At 36.7% G+C, this 18,858-nt stretch overlaps 1 protein-coding gene across 4 annotated transcripts in view; it reads left to right on the top strand.

Annotated features, from left to right (window-relative positions):
• TMEM245 (transmembrane protein 245) overlaps positions 1-18,858 on the top strand; it is a 76,125-nt gene that overhangs the window by 19,912 nt on the left and 37,355 nt on the right. Inside the window, exons 6-11 of one of the 4 annotated variants that reach the window (XM_061449080.1) lie at positions 2,196-2,365; positions 6,954-6,977; positions 13,677-13,781; positions 15,127-15,209; positions 16,351-16,441; positions 17,217-17,315. In XM_061449080.1, coding sequence (XP_061305064.1) covers positions 2,196-2,365; positions 6,954-6,977; positions 13,677-13,781; positions 15,127-15,209; positions 16,351-16,441; positions 17,217-17,315 — 572 coding nt within the window. The remainder of the gene's footprint in view (positions 1-2,195; positions 2,366-6,953; positions 6,978-13,676; positions 13,782-15,126; positions 15,210-16,350; positions 16,442-17,216; positions 17,316-18,858) is intronic. The other 3 variants (XM_061449082.1, XM_061449081.1, XM_061449083.1) reach the window with 3 other exon arrangements.

Consider the following 18,858-nt stretch of genomic DNA (forward strand, 5'->3'; position numbering starts at 1 on the left):
GAATTCAAAAATTAAGCAATAAGCTAGGTTGTGGAACATTTGTAGTATTTTGTTCAGTGGTGTGAGGTTGGGAATCCTGGTACTGTCTCTTTTTAAGAGCTTTCATTTACTACTTTGCTTGTTCTGTTGCCTCATACTGTTAATTCTGTGTTTGTCTTCAGGTAATTTTCTGCTTCCTGGAGATGTTTGGAATGTCTTATGCAGCCTTCCTCTTTTGCTCACAACCTTGTAATAACAGTCCTCCTTTAGCTTTTTCGCTCTTCCCCTTTTTAACCTGACGTAATTATGACTGTGTGATTGATTGGTGCGCCTCCTGACGTCACCTTTGCAACGAGTGCACACTCAGTTATTTTAGAAGATATTATTTAAATTCTTTTAAACAATAGCAGAAGGTTAGAAAGCCATTTAAGGAATGTTGTTCACCTTGTAAAGTGCAAGCTTGCCCTGTTTTGGTGAGCAGCAGTTTGTGTATTTACCATGAGTTGGATTTCATCATATAAAACTTCAAGCTGTAACTTAGGTGCTGGCACACGTTATTATTTTCTTCTATTTTGTACGTTTGCAACATGATCTTTAGGAGAAAGAGTATTATAATAATAGTATTTCTTCAAAAGAATAAATCGCATATTTGCCACATGGTGGTGCCAGAGGGTAAGTAAACCATGCGTTCGCAAATTGTTGCATGGGCTCTCTATGAACAAGAAGGTGAAATATTGCACAAGTGGCTTACAGATAATAGGCTCGTGGGGAACTTTAATAAATGCACTGTTACTAAATTCTGATTTAAGAAAAAATGGGGAGAAATTTGGAGAATTACATGATTCTGTGGCTAGTAATTTCACTTTGTTTTCCTTTAGAACCATAGTTTTCACTGTTTGGGGATGTGGCATAATTTTGTTTAAAGATTTGTGTATCAGTTAATGGCAGGACTGGGTTATGAGACTTTCTAGTCTGTTATCCTGTAATCTCGTAATCCTTTATGTATCTTGTAATTTTTTGTGACTGGTATGTTTGCATCAATACTTCAGTGAAATCAGCTGTAATACAAATCTTTGTTTATTATGTGAATTAACTCCTGTGTTCTGATGTTAAATATGCTAGTATCTTCGGAAGATTACTGTTTTCTTCTCAGTGATGAGAAGGTAGATAATTTGAGAGGTGTAACATTTTATTGAATAAAAAAAGAATATGGCAAATATTTCATGACTGTTAAAGGTCTGTTAGCTTCCAAGGGAAGTTTCATATGTATCATGCTGTTCTGCTTTTACATTCCTGATTGTGATGATTCACAAGTTTTGCACATACGCTCAGTAAGCAAGCGAGCGCATTGCCACCGCAAAATTGGAATCGCGAGCCTTATGCGAAAATCTCTCTGGGCTTTATTTCATGACAGCTAAGCAGACATGAGCTGTATATTTCTGTAAATATAAGGCTAGACATTTGTAGTGTTGTTGAGAAACTATTTTCGAGTGGATTTATTAGAAGTGTTGGAGAAATCTCTTTCTGGTAACAAAATTCTTCTTTTGGGGGAGAAGTTGTAAATATTTCTTGTGTTGTCTATCTGTTTTTGAGGATCAGTGTGGATTTTTTCTGAAGCTTTGTGTGATCATCTTCAAGCCAAGATAAAAGGCTGATCTCAAAATAATATTTTTGATGTTTAAAAGCAAAATTAATCAGTAGTTGTATTTCAGTAGTTGAAGGTTTAAATGAACACTACTGTGAAATGACACACAATCTACTGTCAGTTCTTAAAGGAAAGATACAGCTTGAGCTGTATAGAAGGCCTAGAATGTAAGAATTGAGGCTGAAAATTTTATTATATGTGTAATAAACCATTAAGTTCTGAATGTGGTATTTGATGTGTAGTCATCTGAGGTGTTGTTGTATGTGTGAAGATACAATAAATCCACTGAACTGGAATCCTGGCATGATACCTGCTTATCCCAGGCCTTGCTCAAATGTGTTAACTGTGTAATAGGTAGTGTGCAGGCACCTTTCTTCTGGTGTCATCCAGATTCCATATGGACAAGTATGGTTGTAAAGTGTGTGAAGAGAGTAGTACTAAAACCACTTGAAAATTTTGAAAGTGGTTCCTAATGGGAACTAAAACTCAAGAATCCTTTTTTCTTTTTATAGTTCTTGTGATGTGCTCCTCTGAAATCTCTTAATACTTAATTTCCTTCTTGTGGTTACAGTTTGGGCACTTAAAAAGCTCGTGGTTCATTTTGGAGTTCTGAACTTCATGGCAAACCATTGCAAAAGTTGGTGGCAACTTATTGAAAATTTTGTGAAGGAACGTCAGGAAGCCCTTGCTCCACGGCCCATCAGAGGGCTTGGAAGAGTCATGTTAAAGCTTGACAGTAAGGTATTTCCACTTACTTCATTAAGCAACTTGATTTTTTTATTTTTTTTATTCTCTGTTCAGTCTGTGCTGAGATATTTTAATTCTAAAAATAAATGTCTGTCACTAATGGACACGTCTCTCATGTGAAACTGTATCTGTTTTATGGTGTGTTTTAAACCATGTCTCTTCTGTCACTGTTAACTCTTAAAGTACACGTTTAAAATTTGTTAAATGACTACATGCAAAGCTTGACAGAAGTCACTTTTTAAAGGCTGAGTTAGTTTTTGGAGATTTCATATCTGAGCAAGGCAAACTTCTTGTGGTTCAGACATCTTACCTGATTACAGAAAACACTGAAGTTAAGTTTGATGAGCTTTAATCTGGAAGATGAGATGTTCCTACTTCTGTTGTGAAAATGTAATCTAAAAAACCAAGCCATTTTATTCTGTAAGTAGGGCCTGAGCTAGATCAAACACTTGTTTATACTGTGTAGAATTATAGTTGTTGAACACAGTGGCATGTTGATACAGAAGGAAGGCTTTCCTTTGTAAAAGAAGAAATATGTTGCGTAAGGTATTTGGGAGGTACCACAGAATAAAGCTTGTGTCCTCCCCTCCCCTCTCCCCCACTCAAAATGCACCCACATTTGCACTGTAAATTGCAGAGCTGGAAGGCTCCATAAAATTTAAGAAGACTCCTCCATTTAGGATTGTGAGCTTTGCCTTAACCTGATAGATTATTTTGTTTGTAATAACTATGTCAGTGTGCAAGAATGTGCTTTCTGTAACTGTGTGTTGAAGTATTCTCTGCTTTAGAAAAAGCTGTTACCTCAGAGTTTCTATAACTGAAGAGCTGAACCCTGGAAGTACATTTGTCAGAGCATCTGTATCTTGGCAGATCCATCAGCAGATTATAGCTTTGAATTTCTACAAGAAAAGGAAGAGTTTAAGCCCAAATCTAATCGGTAAATGGATGTCAAAAGGTCAACAAAAGGGTTAAAATGGCTGTAGGAAATAAGTAACGATCTCACAGCATTCATTGAAGAATTTGAAAAAGGAAAAGCCTTACAGAATACAGCTATGAACAAGATAAAAGGGGTTTCTAAAGGTAGTGGGAAGTATTAACGTGGGGATAAAGGTTTACATTATACAAAGCTTTTCATGAAAATATTTTGTAAGTAATAAGACTTTCTAGACACAATATTGTATGTATTTCATTAGTTGTTTAGCATCATTGTATTGCATAATTAAGCAGTGCCATATCCTTCCTAATACCACCAAGTCTTTTCTCCTTAAAGAAGGTAGGGCTTTTGTCATAATGGCAACAGAACTTCCCACTGTTCAGTTTAAATGTATTTAAGGTCAGTTTATATCCGTGTTGTTCCTGTCTAAACAAAAGAACAGTGTTGGCACAACTCGCTTCTCCATATACCCCCTCCCCATTTTTTAGGTGACAGTCATATGCCTTCTGAGTCTGTGCTGTGTGTATTAAAGCAACTCAAGCTCTTCTAGCCATTATAAAGACATTTGATAGTCTGCATGATTCTACTTGCTTGTGCCTATTGTAATTACAGTTCACCTGGCTTTAGCATGGGTGAACTTATCCAAAGCTTATCACACTAATGCTTTCATATCTTCAAAGTTCTATTGGATATGCTTATTCTGTGCATTGTAGGATCATGGATGAATCTTACCTTGTGAGAATTTGGGAAGCAATCCCATGGGATATTGTCAGTTGTGATATTTGCAGGGACGGGGAAAGGAGAGGAAAGAAAGTAGCATCCTTGCCAGTTTTTTTAGGAAGCTGTAGGAAGGTTTTTTTTTAGGGAGTTTTTTAGAATGAGCTGTGTATTGAAGTTGGGTTACCAAACGTTTTGGCTTCAGTAGGCACTGTTAAAGAAGCAGTAAAAAATATACAAACACAAAGTAGAAATCCATGGAGTAAATTGTTACAGATTACATTTTATGCTTGTGCGTGAGAGAAACCAAGATTGAAAGATTATTTCCTTTGCAATTGAATATTTATTTTTTATATATATATATTTTTTTTTTTTTTTCCTGAACTGAGTCTGCTTTTGGTTTTGGTCTTTGTATACCGAGTTAACTGGAGGTTGAATCTCAGCATCAGAAGGTATTGGGGCTTTTTGCTAAGTACAACAAGGCATTGACAAAGGTCTGTGTCACACATATTTGGTGGTACTACTTGATCTTTCTAAAGTGGTATGCCTGATTAAGAAATAGCTCCGGTTTTGAGTAAAAGATAGTGAGAATCAAGAAGACCTCTTAGAGTAGCATGACTTCTTGAAGCTCAGGAAGCTAGTGTAGATGGTCTGGAAAATAATCCATTGTGAGAAATGGGAGAGTACTGCTCATGCCAATCTTTGAGTTTTGCTGGTTATGTTTCTTAAATAAAAGCATGAACAAAAGAATGTTCTTTCCCACTACTTATCAGCCTATGGTTATCTTGGAAATGCAGAAAAATTTGAACTGAAGTTCTGATCAAGAGGAAAGAAAGTAGGGCATTCCTTTTAATTTTCTGTATAGGCAGTGTGTCAAGCTGTGCCTGCCTATATGTGCAGGCCTGCTTTAAATATGGAGTATGGAAATAGGATGTTCTTAAGTCCCTAGTGGTGCATTAGTGCCGTGGAGCCAGCAGACAGAACAGTTCAGATATGAGAGACTTCCTGGGGAAAGAGTAGAGAGGTTTCTGTTGTCATCCATCACTCATCTTAAAACTTAATAGATACGGCATTGTGCATGTTCTTACAACAGTCAGGAGCAAATAATTTGCTTCACTAATATTTATTTTTTTTTTTTAAAGAAGACTTTTCATATGGTGACAGTAGCTTTATTTTGATTAGGGTTTGTGAGGGAGTTCAGCAGCACAGGCAGTTGCTCAAGTGCAAGCACTAGACATTTTATTAATTAGAATGTGCTAGTATTTTGCATGCATGCTTTCTGGTAGACTTCAGTGAATCTTGTAATTATTATATGCTTTTTCTAGGTATAGTGTACTGGAATTTTATTTTTACACCAGTATTGGTAAGATAGCAGTCAGGTAGAGCCTCCCAGATATTGTCTTAAACATTAATAAAAAAATATTTTTGACATATAATGTTGTTTCATAGTTACTGTATTTATCATCTGATTTGAGGAGCCTGAAATTCTAGAAAAATACCAAAGATTTCTATTCATATTCTGCTAAAATCTCAGGCTAACAATAGAGCTCTAGCTTTTGTTGCATTGGACTTTCAAAGTGGAGGTACTTGGCTATGAGATCTACGTTTTTCCCCAAATGAACCTAATGCATAGTGGCTTTTAATACGCAGAAGTAAAGTTAAAGGCAAAAGTAGATTATTGAATTGGTGAAAAACTTCACCTTTTTTCGCTGATAAATTATTCCGTAGGTGAAGAGGTAAAATAGAAACAAATTCTGCAGTATCAGTTTAAAGCTTTTGAAGCTTTGTCATTGCTTTCCATGACTGATTCTTTCCATGAGTAGTAAAAGCTAATGAAAGTGGGTGCTCTGTAACATTTTGTTCTCATGTTTCCTGATGTTCATGTTTCTTTGTAAATCTGCTTCTTGCTTCTGATATAACTTAATTAACTTTCTGAGTTTTTTTTTTTTAATTTGAAATGTTCCTACATTTTGTTTTCATTGGGAGGTAATGTCATTTCTGGCAACTGGTGAAAGTACTAGATTTATTGAGCATTCAATGATCTTGTTTTCAGGGAGAAACAAATTGCTTGATCTTAACCTCTAACACAGATGATTAACAATATTAAAGCTTTTCACAGTTTTGATTTTGCTGCTAACTGAATACTAATGGCTAGAATTAACAGTATAGCCCTACATAAAGTAGTTCCTAAAATGAGTGTACTTGAGCAATATGGGTAAGAATTAGTAAAGAAAAATAACTGTAGTACAAAACTAGAAATTGACTGTTGAGAAGTGCAAAGAGCCTTCTGCATGACCAGTAAAGTTAGGTGAAATCCATGTATTTATTTGATCTAGAATGTGCTGTGTATATCAGATTTAATTACATATTTGATGTTGTCATTGAATGTGAATGTTGTAATAAACGTGGTACTAAAAAAGCCAGCCAAAATTTGTCTAATTGTAGATGACATAATAGGAGTGTTTTGAAATACACAGGAAAGAGCCTGAATGGGAGCACTAATGAAATAAACAAGTATCTCATGTTAAGTCTTCATGTTTCGCTAAAGTGCCCTTCTCAGAGTATGTTTACAGGTCCTGCTCTGAAATTTGAAATGTTAGCTCTTAGTATAATTAAACTGGAATTGCCCAGATTATGCTGATGGCTCTGTTAATACCATTAAATATGAATTGTTATTTGTTCTATCCCTCTTTGTTTCAAATAGTGCATGTTAATAGTAAAATCTAGACTCTTGCATTAGAAGTTGTGATCTTTTCCTATTGCAATTTACCTTTTGTGTCTGGAACAATTTCATTTTCATTGTCAATGACTTTGCCTGCCTCTCATTGCTTTTTTCCCCCTTTTCTATTACTGCATTTTTCAATAATTTTCCACTGTGTTCTTGTCTTTTTTTTTTCTTTTTCTTCCGTCTCCCCCCCTGCCACTGACAAGCTGTGGCACTGGCTTAATAAGAAGGTAAATAAACAGAAAACTTGTGATTCCAACTAATGGATTCTGTGGTTTTGGGGAGTTCTTTGGCTTTTTGGTGTTTTTGCAGCATGAACACTACTTAACGTGCCTTGCTTTTTAGTTTTCTCTCCCAAGTGTCTCATCCAGCTCTTGATATAAGCTACTGAAGGTCATAATTCTACGTGATCTCTTGTCTTGTAAAATGAATGCACATAGTTAAACGTTTTGTACAGCAGAATATTGCATTAGCATTTCAAGCAGCAGTTTGATTTAGTGGCGCTTTTATTTACGAACAGTTGATCCCCACCTGCTCCCCACTTGTATGCATGACAACTCCAGTTCCTTCCTGGACTGGAGAGCTGTCCGCTACTTGGAGAAAGCGTCAGTTAACTGAATTTACATGGGAGTGATGAAGGTGAAGTGCAGCTGTAAAGCAGTGAATGTAAGTGATCACAATAGTGCATTGGCTGGCTTCAGTCAGTGCTGTTAATTTTTCACTTTTGAAGTGTCAAACTGTCCTGTATGCTCAGTGATATTCAGTGTAGCAGGAGCAAAATGAGAATACGGACAGTCTCAGAACTGTTGGATCTAAGGACAGTTCTAAGGGAAGTGAGGGCTAGCAAAGAAAAAAAATAAAGGAGTTAGTACAGGTAAAATATTTTTTTCCTTTTGTGTGGCTTTAAAAGTGTGATGTGTTTTATAAGAAATATACTCCTTGGTTCCCATGGTTCACCTGAGCCAACTAGGGTTAACTGCTCTATTTTTGAGAACTGACATAGAACCATAGAATGGTCTCTGTTGGAAGAGGCCTTAAAGCTCACTCAGTTCCAACCCCCCCTGCCATGGGCAGGGACACCTTCCACTAGACCAGGTTGCTCAAAGCCCTGTCCAGCCTGGCCTTGAGCATTGCCAGGGATGGAGCAGCCGCAACATCCCTGGACAGCCTGTTCCAGTGCCTCACCACCCTCACAGTGAAGAATTTTTTTCTAATATCTAATCTAAATCTCTCCTCTCTCATCTCAACAGAAGTTAAAACTGATTCAGTCCATGTTTGGCCTCACATGTAATTGAAATCTGGACAACTCAATGCAGTGATACTTCCCTGGGACTTAGGCAGTGTCATTGCTTCAAGCAAGCACAGAGCTGGGGAACGATGCCTGTAACATGTATATTTGTAAGACCTCAGAGTTTTAAAGGTGAAAAGACTAGGATGTGATAAAATATATGGGAACAAAGTAATTAAGTGAAAGAGAAAAAAATCAAATACAGTATCTGGAAATGAGTTATGTTTCCAGCACCAACTTTTATCCTCACCACATCAGTATTAGTGGGAAAGTCAGAATAGTTGCTATGGTTTTATAAGCAGCAACCCGTCCTTGCCATTCAGTAGCTAGTACAATAGAAACTATAGATCTGCCTTGCATGTTGTGGAAGACACCAAAAATACTGTCATTCTGAACAGTGTTGAAAAGAAAAGGAACAGAGTATAGCATGGGGCCATTGACACAACTCTCTAAAAATTTCTTGAAAACAATGAAATGGGGCTGCACAGCTGTTACTGCTGTGGGTGGCAGATGGGCAAGAATGCGGCCTGTAGTGTCCAGGCTGAGCAGCTATAATGAATTTAGAAGGTTTGATCTTCATTAAACTCAGTGAATTTGATGAGGGAATTCAGCATTATGAGATGGGAGGGGGAAGGGGAGGGCTTTTTGTGTTCCTGAACAAGAACTTAAGAGTTGCTCACTTCATCATTGAGTTGTATTTAAATGGTGAATTCAGTTCATGATACAGTCGTATCTGTCTATTAAGAGGGGATTTTTTGAATGTTTTGTTGTTTTAAGATGACATTTTTATTTCCTGACTTGGAAGCGTTTGTGTTATGGGAGTGAGTTACGATTAGCAAACATGTGCAACCATAACCCTACATAAAATTTTTTTTTATTCGGTATTGGTTTGTTGGCACGGTTTAGGTGAAGAGCTGAGTTCAGTGAGCCGCAGGTGAAAGTTTAGTCTCCTTTTTTCTGGCTCTGAGTTTGTAATTTTCTTGTTTGAAAATTCATTAATGTGGATTTTAATTTTTTTTTTTAATTAATATTGATAGATTGCAAAAATAATTTCACTGTAATTGCTTTGAAGTCTAAAATGTCTGGATTTTGAGCTGCTATTTGCATTACTAGGCAAAACCCTGTGGATACAGTTTCTTACCAGAGTTATTTATTGATTCCTAGGAGCTGTTTTTAAAAACTATTGTTCTATGTTATATCATAGGAAGAGGTCCTGAAGGTCCTATAGTGTTTCATGCAATGCTGACTTCTGTTGCATGAGCGAGTAGTAATAATATTATAATCAAGATGAGGGGAAAACCCCCCCAACAAAAATTCCAAAACAACCAGCCCCCCTCTCCCCCCCCGCAAAAAAAAAAGGCAAAAAAAATGCTAAGCAAACTGTATCAGGTTCTTATGGGTTTGTTTTTTTCTTTCTTAAAAAAAAAAAAAACCTGAAAACCAAACAACCTAGATTAAATTAAAAAATACAGTCGTAGTTTGACAGAGGCAAAGAAAGAAGATTTGTAATACAGAGCACTGGATGCAGTTAAAAGGTTGATTCCTTTGTACCTTTTTCCTTCTTGCTGGTCTCTGAAGTGAAGTACTGTGAGAACACCAAGACAAATTTCTGTTACTCTACCAAGAAAGTAAAAATACACCACCTAGAGACTGCAGCTTGGAATGATGGCTGATTATGATTGATAGTGAGAAACCCTTTCTTTTCTTCCTGTTCTAAGAGTTTCTGTCAGAGTTGCTTAAAACTTTTTTTTTTAATTATTATTCTGGCAAACAAGAATAGTATATGCTCAAATAGTTTAGCAAGGTATACGTAGCCCAAAACATACAATAGATTCACTTGGGCTAGCATGATTTGTTCTTTATAACATTGTTTACGGCTCAAGTCTTTGGAGAGAATTGCCAGATTCTGTTGTAGCTGTTGGGGGGACACTGGTGTAAGTAGGCCGAGACCTTATATAGCCTGTTCTCTATCTTTTTTAATTTGCCTACTAATGTGACTCATTTCAACGGAACCCTGAGATGTGTCCTGTTTACAGGCCTCCCCTTATTCTCATCAGATGATATTAATAAGATGATACCTTCAAATATTAACTGAGCTAAAAGGAAATGTCAGCAAGTCTAAGAAATGGCTTAGATAGATATCCTGATAGATAGTGAAGCTGTCTGAAGAAAGAAAATAGTGTATTTTGGCAATTTTATGTAGATTTAATTGAAAATGAAGTGGATGTCTAGGTATGCTTCACCATGTGGATAATGCAGTAAATAAAACATGCTAGAAAAACTAGTGCTCTGATGGCTATGCAGTGTGAAAGATGGAAACATGAATTCTTATACACATAGCATGGAGAATCTGTCTAGATAGCAGGATTTCCGATTGTTAAGCATGAACTGTAGTGGTATTATAGTCAGTTGTATTACATACGATTTTGTATCATCACCTAAAAGCTGAAAGCAGGGAGTATTTGGAAATTATTGAGAAGCATTTTAATGGAATGCAACTCAAAAACATTTTTTTACAGTGAGCTTAATTAAAAAAAATATTAAAAATTGTTACCTTTCTCTTCTAAAACTGTGACAATTAAGGATAGTTTTTTTTTGTGGACATCACAAATAAGGAACATTTCAGTTGGTTTTACAAGTGTGACCTTCTGTAGCTTAGGAGCCTGTCTTTCCTTTACCTTTGTGTAATTTTGGATGATACAGCAACATGAGCTTTCTGCTGTTGACTAACCTTTAGATTAGAAGCTTGGAACTGAATTTAAAACTTCATGATCTTTGGCTAATGACTGGTGCTTAGTCAGTATATGTTTGTCTTTGTGTGCATGCCCATGGTTTACAGGGAGGATGTAAAGGGAGGTCTGGCAGGTTTGGGGTAAGGACAAAGTCTGGACCTGCTTCAGTGGTAAGTACAAGCACACAGGGATTTAGCAGACTAGCTTACCTGCAGTAACATAGCACCTATGCAGTATTTAGCATGAGTGTGCAAATGTGAGTTCTTCTGAAGAAAGTATTATGGGTAAGTGTAGAGGAAGGAAGGGAGGCTTAATAGCAAACAAATTAAAGGAATGGTAAATATAGCCCTAAATGAATGTTGTGCATCTGCTTTTACTTATACAATACTCGGTCCAGTTCAGTCTTCTGTGATATGTATGTACCAGTCACGTAACCTGGATCTCCTTAGGACTGCAGTGAGAGATGTAGTTGCAGTACCTGTAGGCATACCAGAGCTGGCTTTCATCTGGCTTGCTTGGGCTACCTGCCCAAGTAAATAAACTTAAGGTGTGCCTGCATGGCTGAGACATGTACTAGTTAGTACATCAGAGCTGCCATTACTTTACTAACTAGTTTAAAGGTAATTTGGGCTTCACATGTGCCGCACCTGCACCTCAATAGCAGTGTAGGCATACTCCAGCCCACAGTAAGGGGTGTCAAGGAAAGATCCCCTGTTCATCATGCTCTAGTTCAGAGAGAGTCCTCATCCTAATCTTTTGGTGCTTGATCTTCTAGTAGTTGCTACCATGGTGAAACACCTAAGCCATACAGCTTTAGCTGTGCTGGGATTTCAGCTGTTGCATAACTATTCACGCAAACATTGAGGCTAGCATTGTTTGAAATCTCTGACACTACCTCCATTTCTTGCATTCAGTGAGTCTGAATAAGGTGCTATATGCAAGACTAGCTAGTGGATTTCTTTTATCTCTAACCTAGAAGCTAAATAGCAATTAGTTTGAACTTTGTTAACGAGGAAATAACAAGGGCAGCTTTAATTTTTTATAGCTTCATTTTGAAGTCCATGCTGTAAAATTTCCATCCCTAGGCCATCCAGTGTTTTTCAGTGATATTTTTGATTTCTGACCTTTAAAGCAGGGCCTTTTATTTCTTGCTTCTCTTGCATAATCCTTAGATATATGTGGGGCTTGGAAGGGCACAACAAATCCTGTTTACAGTCTTATTTCTAAAGTGCTTCATGTAGAGGCTACTCAGAATTTTTCAGAAAGCTGTAGTACTGCTGTAGGCAGGTAAGCTCCCTCTAGCACTGGCAGAGCATTTCTGATGGCTGAAATATCTCAGCAATGCCAAATAGCAAAGAAAAGATTTTGCAGATTCTGTCAGGTTCTCTGAATTCCTTTCTGCAGGTCATAACACGGTGCAGGTTTTGTTACAGAAATTTGCTGGCTCAACACCTTGTTTCTTTTAAAAGGATTTTGTTCCAGCTTTCTTGGATTTGAACAGCAGTTCTAAAATGCTGAATATACTCTTCATGTTAATTTGGATCAACAAGGAGCTAGTTGTAAAAGAAGTTTAAAAATAATTGCTTAATATATATTAACTGCTGAGATGCTACAGGATGAGCACCAAAAACCAAATCCTTGCCTTTTATTTTTTCCAAGTAGGAGATAGAACTTCATGGTTAGCTAGCTCAACTCTTTTACAGCAGTCTGCAGAAGTTCCTGGGCCAATTGCACATGTGGGGATAGGGTAGATACGAAAGAACCAGTGTAAACCATCTTCAAGTGTGTTAATAGTTTTGTAAGCTCTCTAACTAAAAAGTTACCAGCCTAATGACCGAATATAGGACTTGTAGTCACTCGGAAATACTTTTATCTACTGCACATTGGCTTTGACCTCAGTTCTCTTAAAGCACAAGTTTTACAGCTGTCCTGCTGCTTTTTCCTGCAGTAACGTCAGATGGAGTAGAAAGAACTTTGGTATTTTAACCATAGAAGCTAGAAAATTGTATTTGATGATACTTGCTTGGGCTTTCACAGCTTTTTATGTAAACGGCCAGTTTGTACAAGATGAAGCTCGTCTTGCACTATTCCAAAGCCCTCTGCAGAGTGCTGGCAGTGCAGGTTTGTTGTTTTGAATAATACTACCAGAATTTCTCCAGTCTCAAGTGGTATACCAGTTTGTTTGTGGACATATATAGAATGGGCCTTTCCATACACTAACGGAACAACATACATGCCTGTTTCCTGTATCAGTAGGTTTAGCTGAGGCATGTTCAATGCTGAGCATCCTTTTTGAGATTAAAAGTGGATAGTAATAGTTGGTGCTTAATAATTGGCTTGATGTTCAGTAATGTAGAAAACCTCTAGCCCCATTCCAGTTCAGAAGGTAATAGGCAGCTTTAAAAAATTGGTTACTTTTAGAAATACCCTTTTTTTTTTTTTGTTTAGATATATCTAAGCTAGTCAGATTTGAAAGTCAAAGTTGTGCTTTACAGCATACCTTGATAGATTTCAAGTCCTGTGCAGATAGTGTCCGTGAGTTTCCAAGTTGCTGAAGGACAAGAAACAAAGACAAGTTTCGAAGTTCATAGCTGACATGAATGCTAGTTTCTTTAGGTCTATTAAGTAGATGTTGAATTATTTGCTTGCTTTGCAGAGAGCTTGCTATGTCTTGTGGTAATGTGTAAATGTCGTTTGCAAAATCACTTGTCACACCATGACCTTAATCATGCTAACATCGCTTGTTAATTGTTCATCTCCGAGCTTGGGCATAAATGCGGTTTGTTTAGAGCCTGATTTTGCACTGTGATTGTAAATAAAGATAACAATACTGTCATGTAGCGTATGGCATTGCTTTCATGAAAGATTGATTTATATGCTATGATTTGGTTTTTCTTTTTTCTGCACAGATGATCGTGTGGTTGGAGAAAATGCTAGATAAAATTATCAGCATTTTCATAATATTTTTGCTAGTAATAGGAACCCTTCTGCTAGCCCTGCTCCTTACTGCAAAGGTACTGTGTGCTAAGTAACATAATCATGTGAGTTCATTTTAAATGCTGAATGAAGGTTACTGATGTTTATGCAAAATTTTGTAGCTTGAGGACTTTTTTTGTGATTTAGCAACTAAATGCTTTGTAGTAGAAGGCGTTACCGTTCCAAGATTTCTTACATATAAAAATCTCTATATTGTATTTTTATGTTTATACTCGCTTTGTCATATATGTAAATATAGGCATTTTGAAATATGAAATTTATTCTAGTAAAAGAAATACTAGCTTATATGTTATAGGAACAGATTTGGTTTGCATTGTTACACTTTCCATGTCAACAACAGAGTTACTTAGATTTTTCTTTTTAATTTCCCTTGATCAGAAATATATTTGCAAAATGCTTAAGGTTTATTTATCAATTTGTTTGTGTAATTGCCTGTAATAACCTCATGGTATCCTGTTCTGAGTTTAAATGTGCTGAGGTTTATGATCGCATATTCTCTGAAGTTGATTTTTGGTTTGTGGTTGGGTTTTGGGTGATGGGTTGGTTTTTTTTTGCTCACCAGAAGAGGTCACTCATGTACTTCTTTTTTTCCTCCTTGTGTTTTTTGTTTTTTTTTTTTTTTAATGGGGCTGTTTCATACTTGAAGCAGTCAGTGAAGAGTGGGAAGTTTGACGTGAATACAGTTGCAGAACAAAAAATCAATGGGCTCTGATGCAGCCTCCTTTTTCCAAAATGTAGGCTTATATAATGTTGAGTACTTAAAATTGAAAGCTTTAAAAGTTGTGCAAACATTCCTGCCTAAAGCTTCCTTATATTCATAAAAGGAACATTAATGTATTTATAAAAGGTGTCTTTCATCATTCTTATTGAAGAATTAATTTGGTGAAGCGCTTCATAGCATGGTTGGTCATGTTAGAGCTGAGCATTTATTAACTTTTACATTTCTTTGATCCATGGCTTAAAAGGGTATATCTGAAACTGTGCTTTGTATTTTTTAGTGCTTCCCTTGACTGTACTGCTGTATTGGTAAATTTTTTTCCACTGATAAAATTTAAATTTCCATTTGCTATTGCTAGTCACACAGTGTGTGACCAAAATTGTCAGAACAGACTGATGATTATGGTATTGGCTGCTTTATTGGGGTTAATGGCACCTACTCTTTCATTGGGTTAACCAAACTTCCAACTTCCAATTCTGTGGTGGAAGAATTCTTCCTGAAATGTACAAACTGGTGGTGTTCCTCCTTCCCACCCTCCCTCCCCCTCCAAGAAAAAAAGGGGGGAAAAAAAAGAAGTCTCTCTGAATGTAGGAAGAGTTCCTGTTTGCATTATGTAACATTTCTCCTTTCTATATTTAATTTAGGTACATCAAGAGAGTGTTCACATGATTCAAGTCACAAGCAGCTTGATCAATGAGACAGTAGCCAGTCACCCAGAATGGGCAAAGTAAGAATGCTGAAGTTAAGTGAATAGTATAGGGTGGGTGAACAAGTTTCCAGGTGCTCTTATGTATAATTTTTAATATAAAGATCCCTTAGCTGAACAAAAATGGGAGTGACAGTTACAGGCAGATGTAAAAGCTAAACTCTCAGGCAGCAGTAGTGTTATGGATTACTGTGGAGGACTGTCAGTGTAGTATCTCATTTGAGGACTAGTTGGACTTTGGTGACAAAGTACAGCTGTATAAACTTCTCTAGTTTCAGTTTTGGATGGAAAACTTAACAGTGCAGAGAGCAGAGGGGTCAACATTATTTTCCCTTTTACCTGTGAAAGTAAAGTAATGGCAAATTAGCTGTCTGTAGGAGGTTGCAAGATGAGAGCTGAGATATTTTGTTAATGAGGAGAGCTGGCTGCAGAATTCCTTTGAGGGAATAGGAGCTGAAGAAAATGTTTTTGGAGTGAACTGAAGAACATTTCACGAGTGGAAAGAAGAATGGTGGATGGGGAGAGTTTGGTATTAATCAGCTGGAAAGGGCTGTTCCTATTAAGTGAATCTTATCTGTATAGTGTGGGAAATTTCTTAGTTGCAGTCTATGTAATGATTAAAGCAAACACCAAGGCAGCTATCAAGGGGTTGAGAAGATTTTGAGAAGTGCATATAGAGAAAATCAACTTAAAACATGTTGCTTCATCTGGTCGCTTTTTCAGGGAAACTATGTTAACAATTTACATTCAGCTCGTAATTCAGAAGGTTGTGTTTGCAGCTAAAATGAGACTGTTTCATATAGTATTTTCAGAACTAGAACACTAGGAAAATTTCTAAGAATGTGGTGTGAATAGCATGCATACAGATTAAAGAGCAGATCTCTTTGGAAAGGTTGAGACACCAATTTTACTAAGGTTTCAGGAACTTTGGAGAATTCCGAATGCAATGACTTGCCTTAGATTTAATTGTGATTTGCTTATCAAGGAACAGCTTTTCTCATATGTAAGAGAAAATATTCTAGTTGTAGTTAGTTTATATGTAACTTAAATGCTTTTGTTGTTGTTTCAGAATGTTAATTTGTAATGTGTTTTGGGTGTAATGAGACGAGTAAACTACAGAGCATTTAACTTTGTTTTCCTCCTTTGAAAACAAAAAAATCAGCTGGCTCCCAGAAGCCCAGGTTATTCAGAAGGCACTCAATTCAGCAGTTAATAATGTATACCAATATGGCCGAGAATGGATTACACATAAGGTAAGCATGAGTTCCCCCAACTTTTTTAACGTTTTCATTTCTTGTGTTTCATAAAAGTAAGGAGAAAGAAAAATATGTTTGTCAGCAATTCTTTTCTATGTGGTTAACTGTTTTGTTGACAGATCTATTCACTCTAGTTTTGGGGGTTGAAGGAAGGGTGGGAATGATTTCAGTAGTCTTTTCTGCTCAGAGGGGTATTCATTTTTAAGAACAGAAAAATCTGTCATCGCTTTTAGTAAGATTGCCAGTGAAAACACATCAGATAAAGATGACTAATTTTTTCATCTAGCTTTAGCTCCTCAATTGTAGACAATGAAGACTTTATTTATTTTTAACTATTTTTCCCCACCAGCGTTCTCATTTCTGTGTGGGCTGTGTGGTAGATTGGATTTTTTTTTTTTTAATAATTATTTAAGTTAACTTTCTTCAGGAGAATTTGACAAGATTCATTTGATACCTAGTGCACATCTCAAATTATTTGAAATATTTACCCTAAGGATGATCAAGGGATGTGGATTAAGCATTTTAGAGGTAACATTTGTTTTTCAGTGCAGAAGGAAGTCCTCAGTGCAGCGCAATGTTTTTCTGCTGACAAAATGCTCATGTTGTGAGCCATGTTGTCTGAAATGTGCATTTGATACTGATACTCAGCTTTTCATTTGGGTTTGAGCCATACCTTTACTGACAGTCTTATGTGATTCATCTAGCTTGGACTTGGTGAGTAGATGCCAGCTTCATTGTGTCCTGTACAATAAAAGATTTCCATTTGTTTTAGCTCCATAAAATTTTAGGAGAAAAAGTGAATAACACTGCTGTGATTGAAAAACAAGTGCTGGAGCTCTGGGACAGGCTTTATCACTCTTGGTTTGTGAAGGTGAGTAACATTTAAATGGCATTTATATAAATTGTTATTTTGTACTTTGAGATAATTATGCTAAGCATGTGCTTATGAGAAAGAGACAAGCAAATAGCTGAATAAAGCTCATAATAATAAAAATTTCAAGTGTATAAGATGGTTCTGCTGTCACAGTGTGAGTACAGCCAGAGCTACATCCTTCACTTTAGTTATCTCTGGGTATATGTATGACATTTAATTTATTCTTTCCTTGTTTCTTATATTTAGTGTTTCATAGTTCAGAGCTTTTCCCTCAAATTTTGTCATTTTGAGGGGCTAGGAAAAGGAAACTGGTATTCTGCATGATTTGTGTAACTTTGATTAATTTGAAATTTTGAGAAAGGAATTGTCCTCTCACTATGTTTCTTACCATGCATTTTTGCCAGCTGTACTAGCCTTCCCATAATGGGTTCTGCAGACTGAATTGTGAAAAGTTTGTAAGAGTTAAATAATTTTTATGCCGCCAGTCCTGTTTGCCTTTTAAAGAGTAAAGCAATTCATTAGCCATCATGCAATGGAAATACCAAAATCCAGAAGTCATACCCCTGACATATTTCTGTGTATTTAAATAATTGCAATTACAGTATTTTAACATTTTTCTTCATACGATTATTTTTAAAGTACCTCTAATGTTCCAAGAAGATCTCTGTTAAAAGAAGAGAGAGTTTCAGTACAGTAATCAAAATAGAAGGAGAAAGAATCAGTTTCTTTTTCTGACAAGAGAGTGCTGTAGAAGAGGATATAGAGAGATAACATGGTGCTGTTGAGGAGTATGGGAGTACTAGTAAGAAATTAAAGTTGTATCTACAGTAGATTTTGCAGGCCTTAAGCACTTGGGAATAGTCAGTGTTAAATATTTGACCAAGAAAAACACTTAACTTTTGATACAGTTATACTGATAAACCTGTTTTTTTTTTTACCAGTATAACCTGTGTGTGAGATGGTCAGTAGCACTGTATCATTCAGTAGGGCCCTGTGTTACTGCATGTGCTTTAGAAGTACTTTTGTTGCTGCAGTATGCAGCACAATTTCCCTCTGTGTTCATTACATTATGTGATTTCTTTCCTGCATCTGTTACTGGAGGGAATACTGTGAGGCTTATTCCTTGTAGATGCTCTTCTTGTCGGGCAAGAAACAGCTTTTCTGGCTGTCAAAATGGCAGGAAGAGCTCCAGGAATGCACTGATGCTTGTTGCCTACAATCTTCAAATCTGTTTCCCTGGCTGTTGTTTGCATACTAGACACTCTGTGTTACCATTGGCATGCTGGGCTGCAACCAGTTACCTGCCAGTTGCAGGTAATGCTTCCAGAGTCTATTTCTAGTTTTGCTCCTTCTGCTGCACTCCATATCCACATAAATATCTTGGTGCTTTCCACCTGGCTATTTCCTTCTGTAATATTACAATAGCCTTGTGTGATCCTTCAGTTTATCTGAAAATTAGTAAACTAGACGATAGTGTGGTGTGGAGGACATCTGCACTATATCTGACTCTCCCAGTACAGCTTTCATGCTCCCCACTATT

This window comes from Pezoporus flaviventris, unplaced genomic scaffold (assembly GCF_033815535.1).
Source record: "Pezoporus flaviventris isolate CSIRO_AGI_PZ_B2104156 unplaced genomic scaffold, CSIRO_AGI_Pfla_v1 ptg000007l, whole genome shotgun sequence".
Lineage (NCBI taxonomy): Eukaryota > Metazoa > Chordata > Aves > Psittaciformes > Psittacidae > Pezoporus > Pezoporus flaviventris.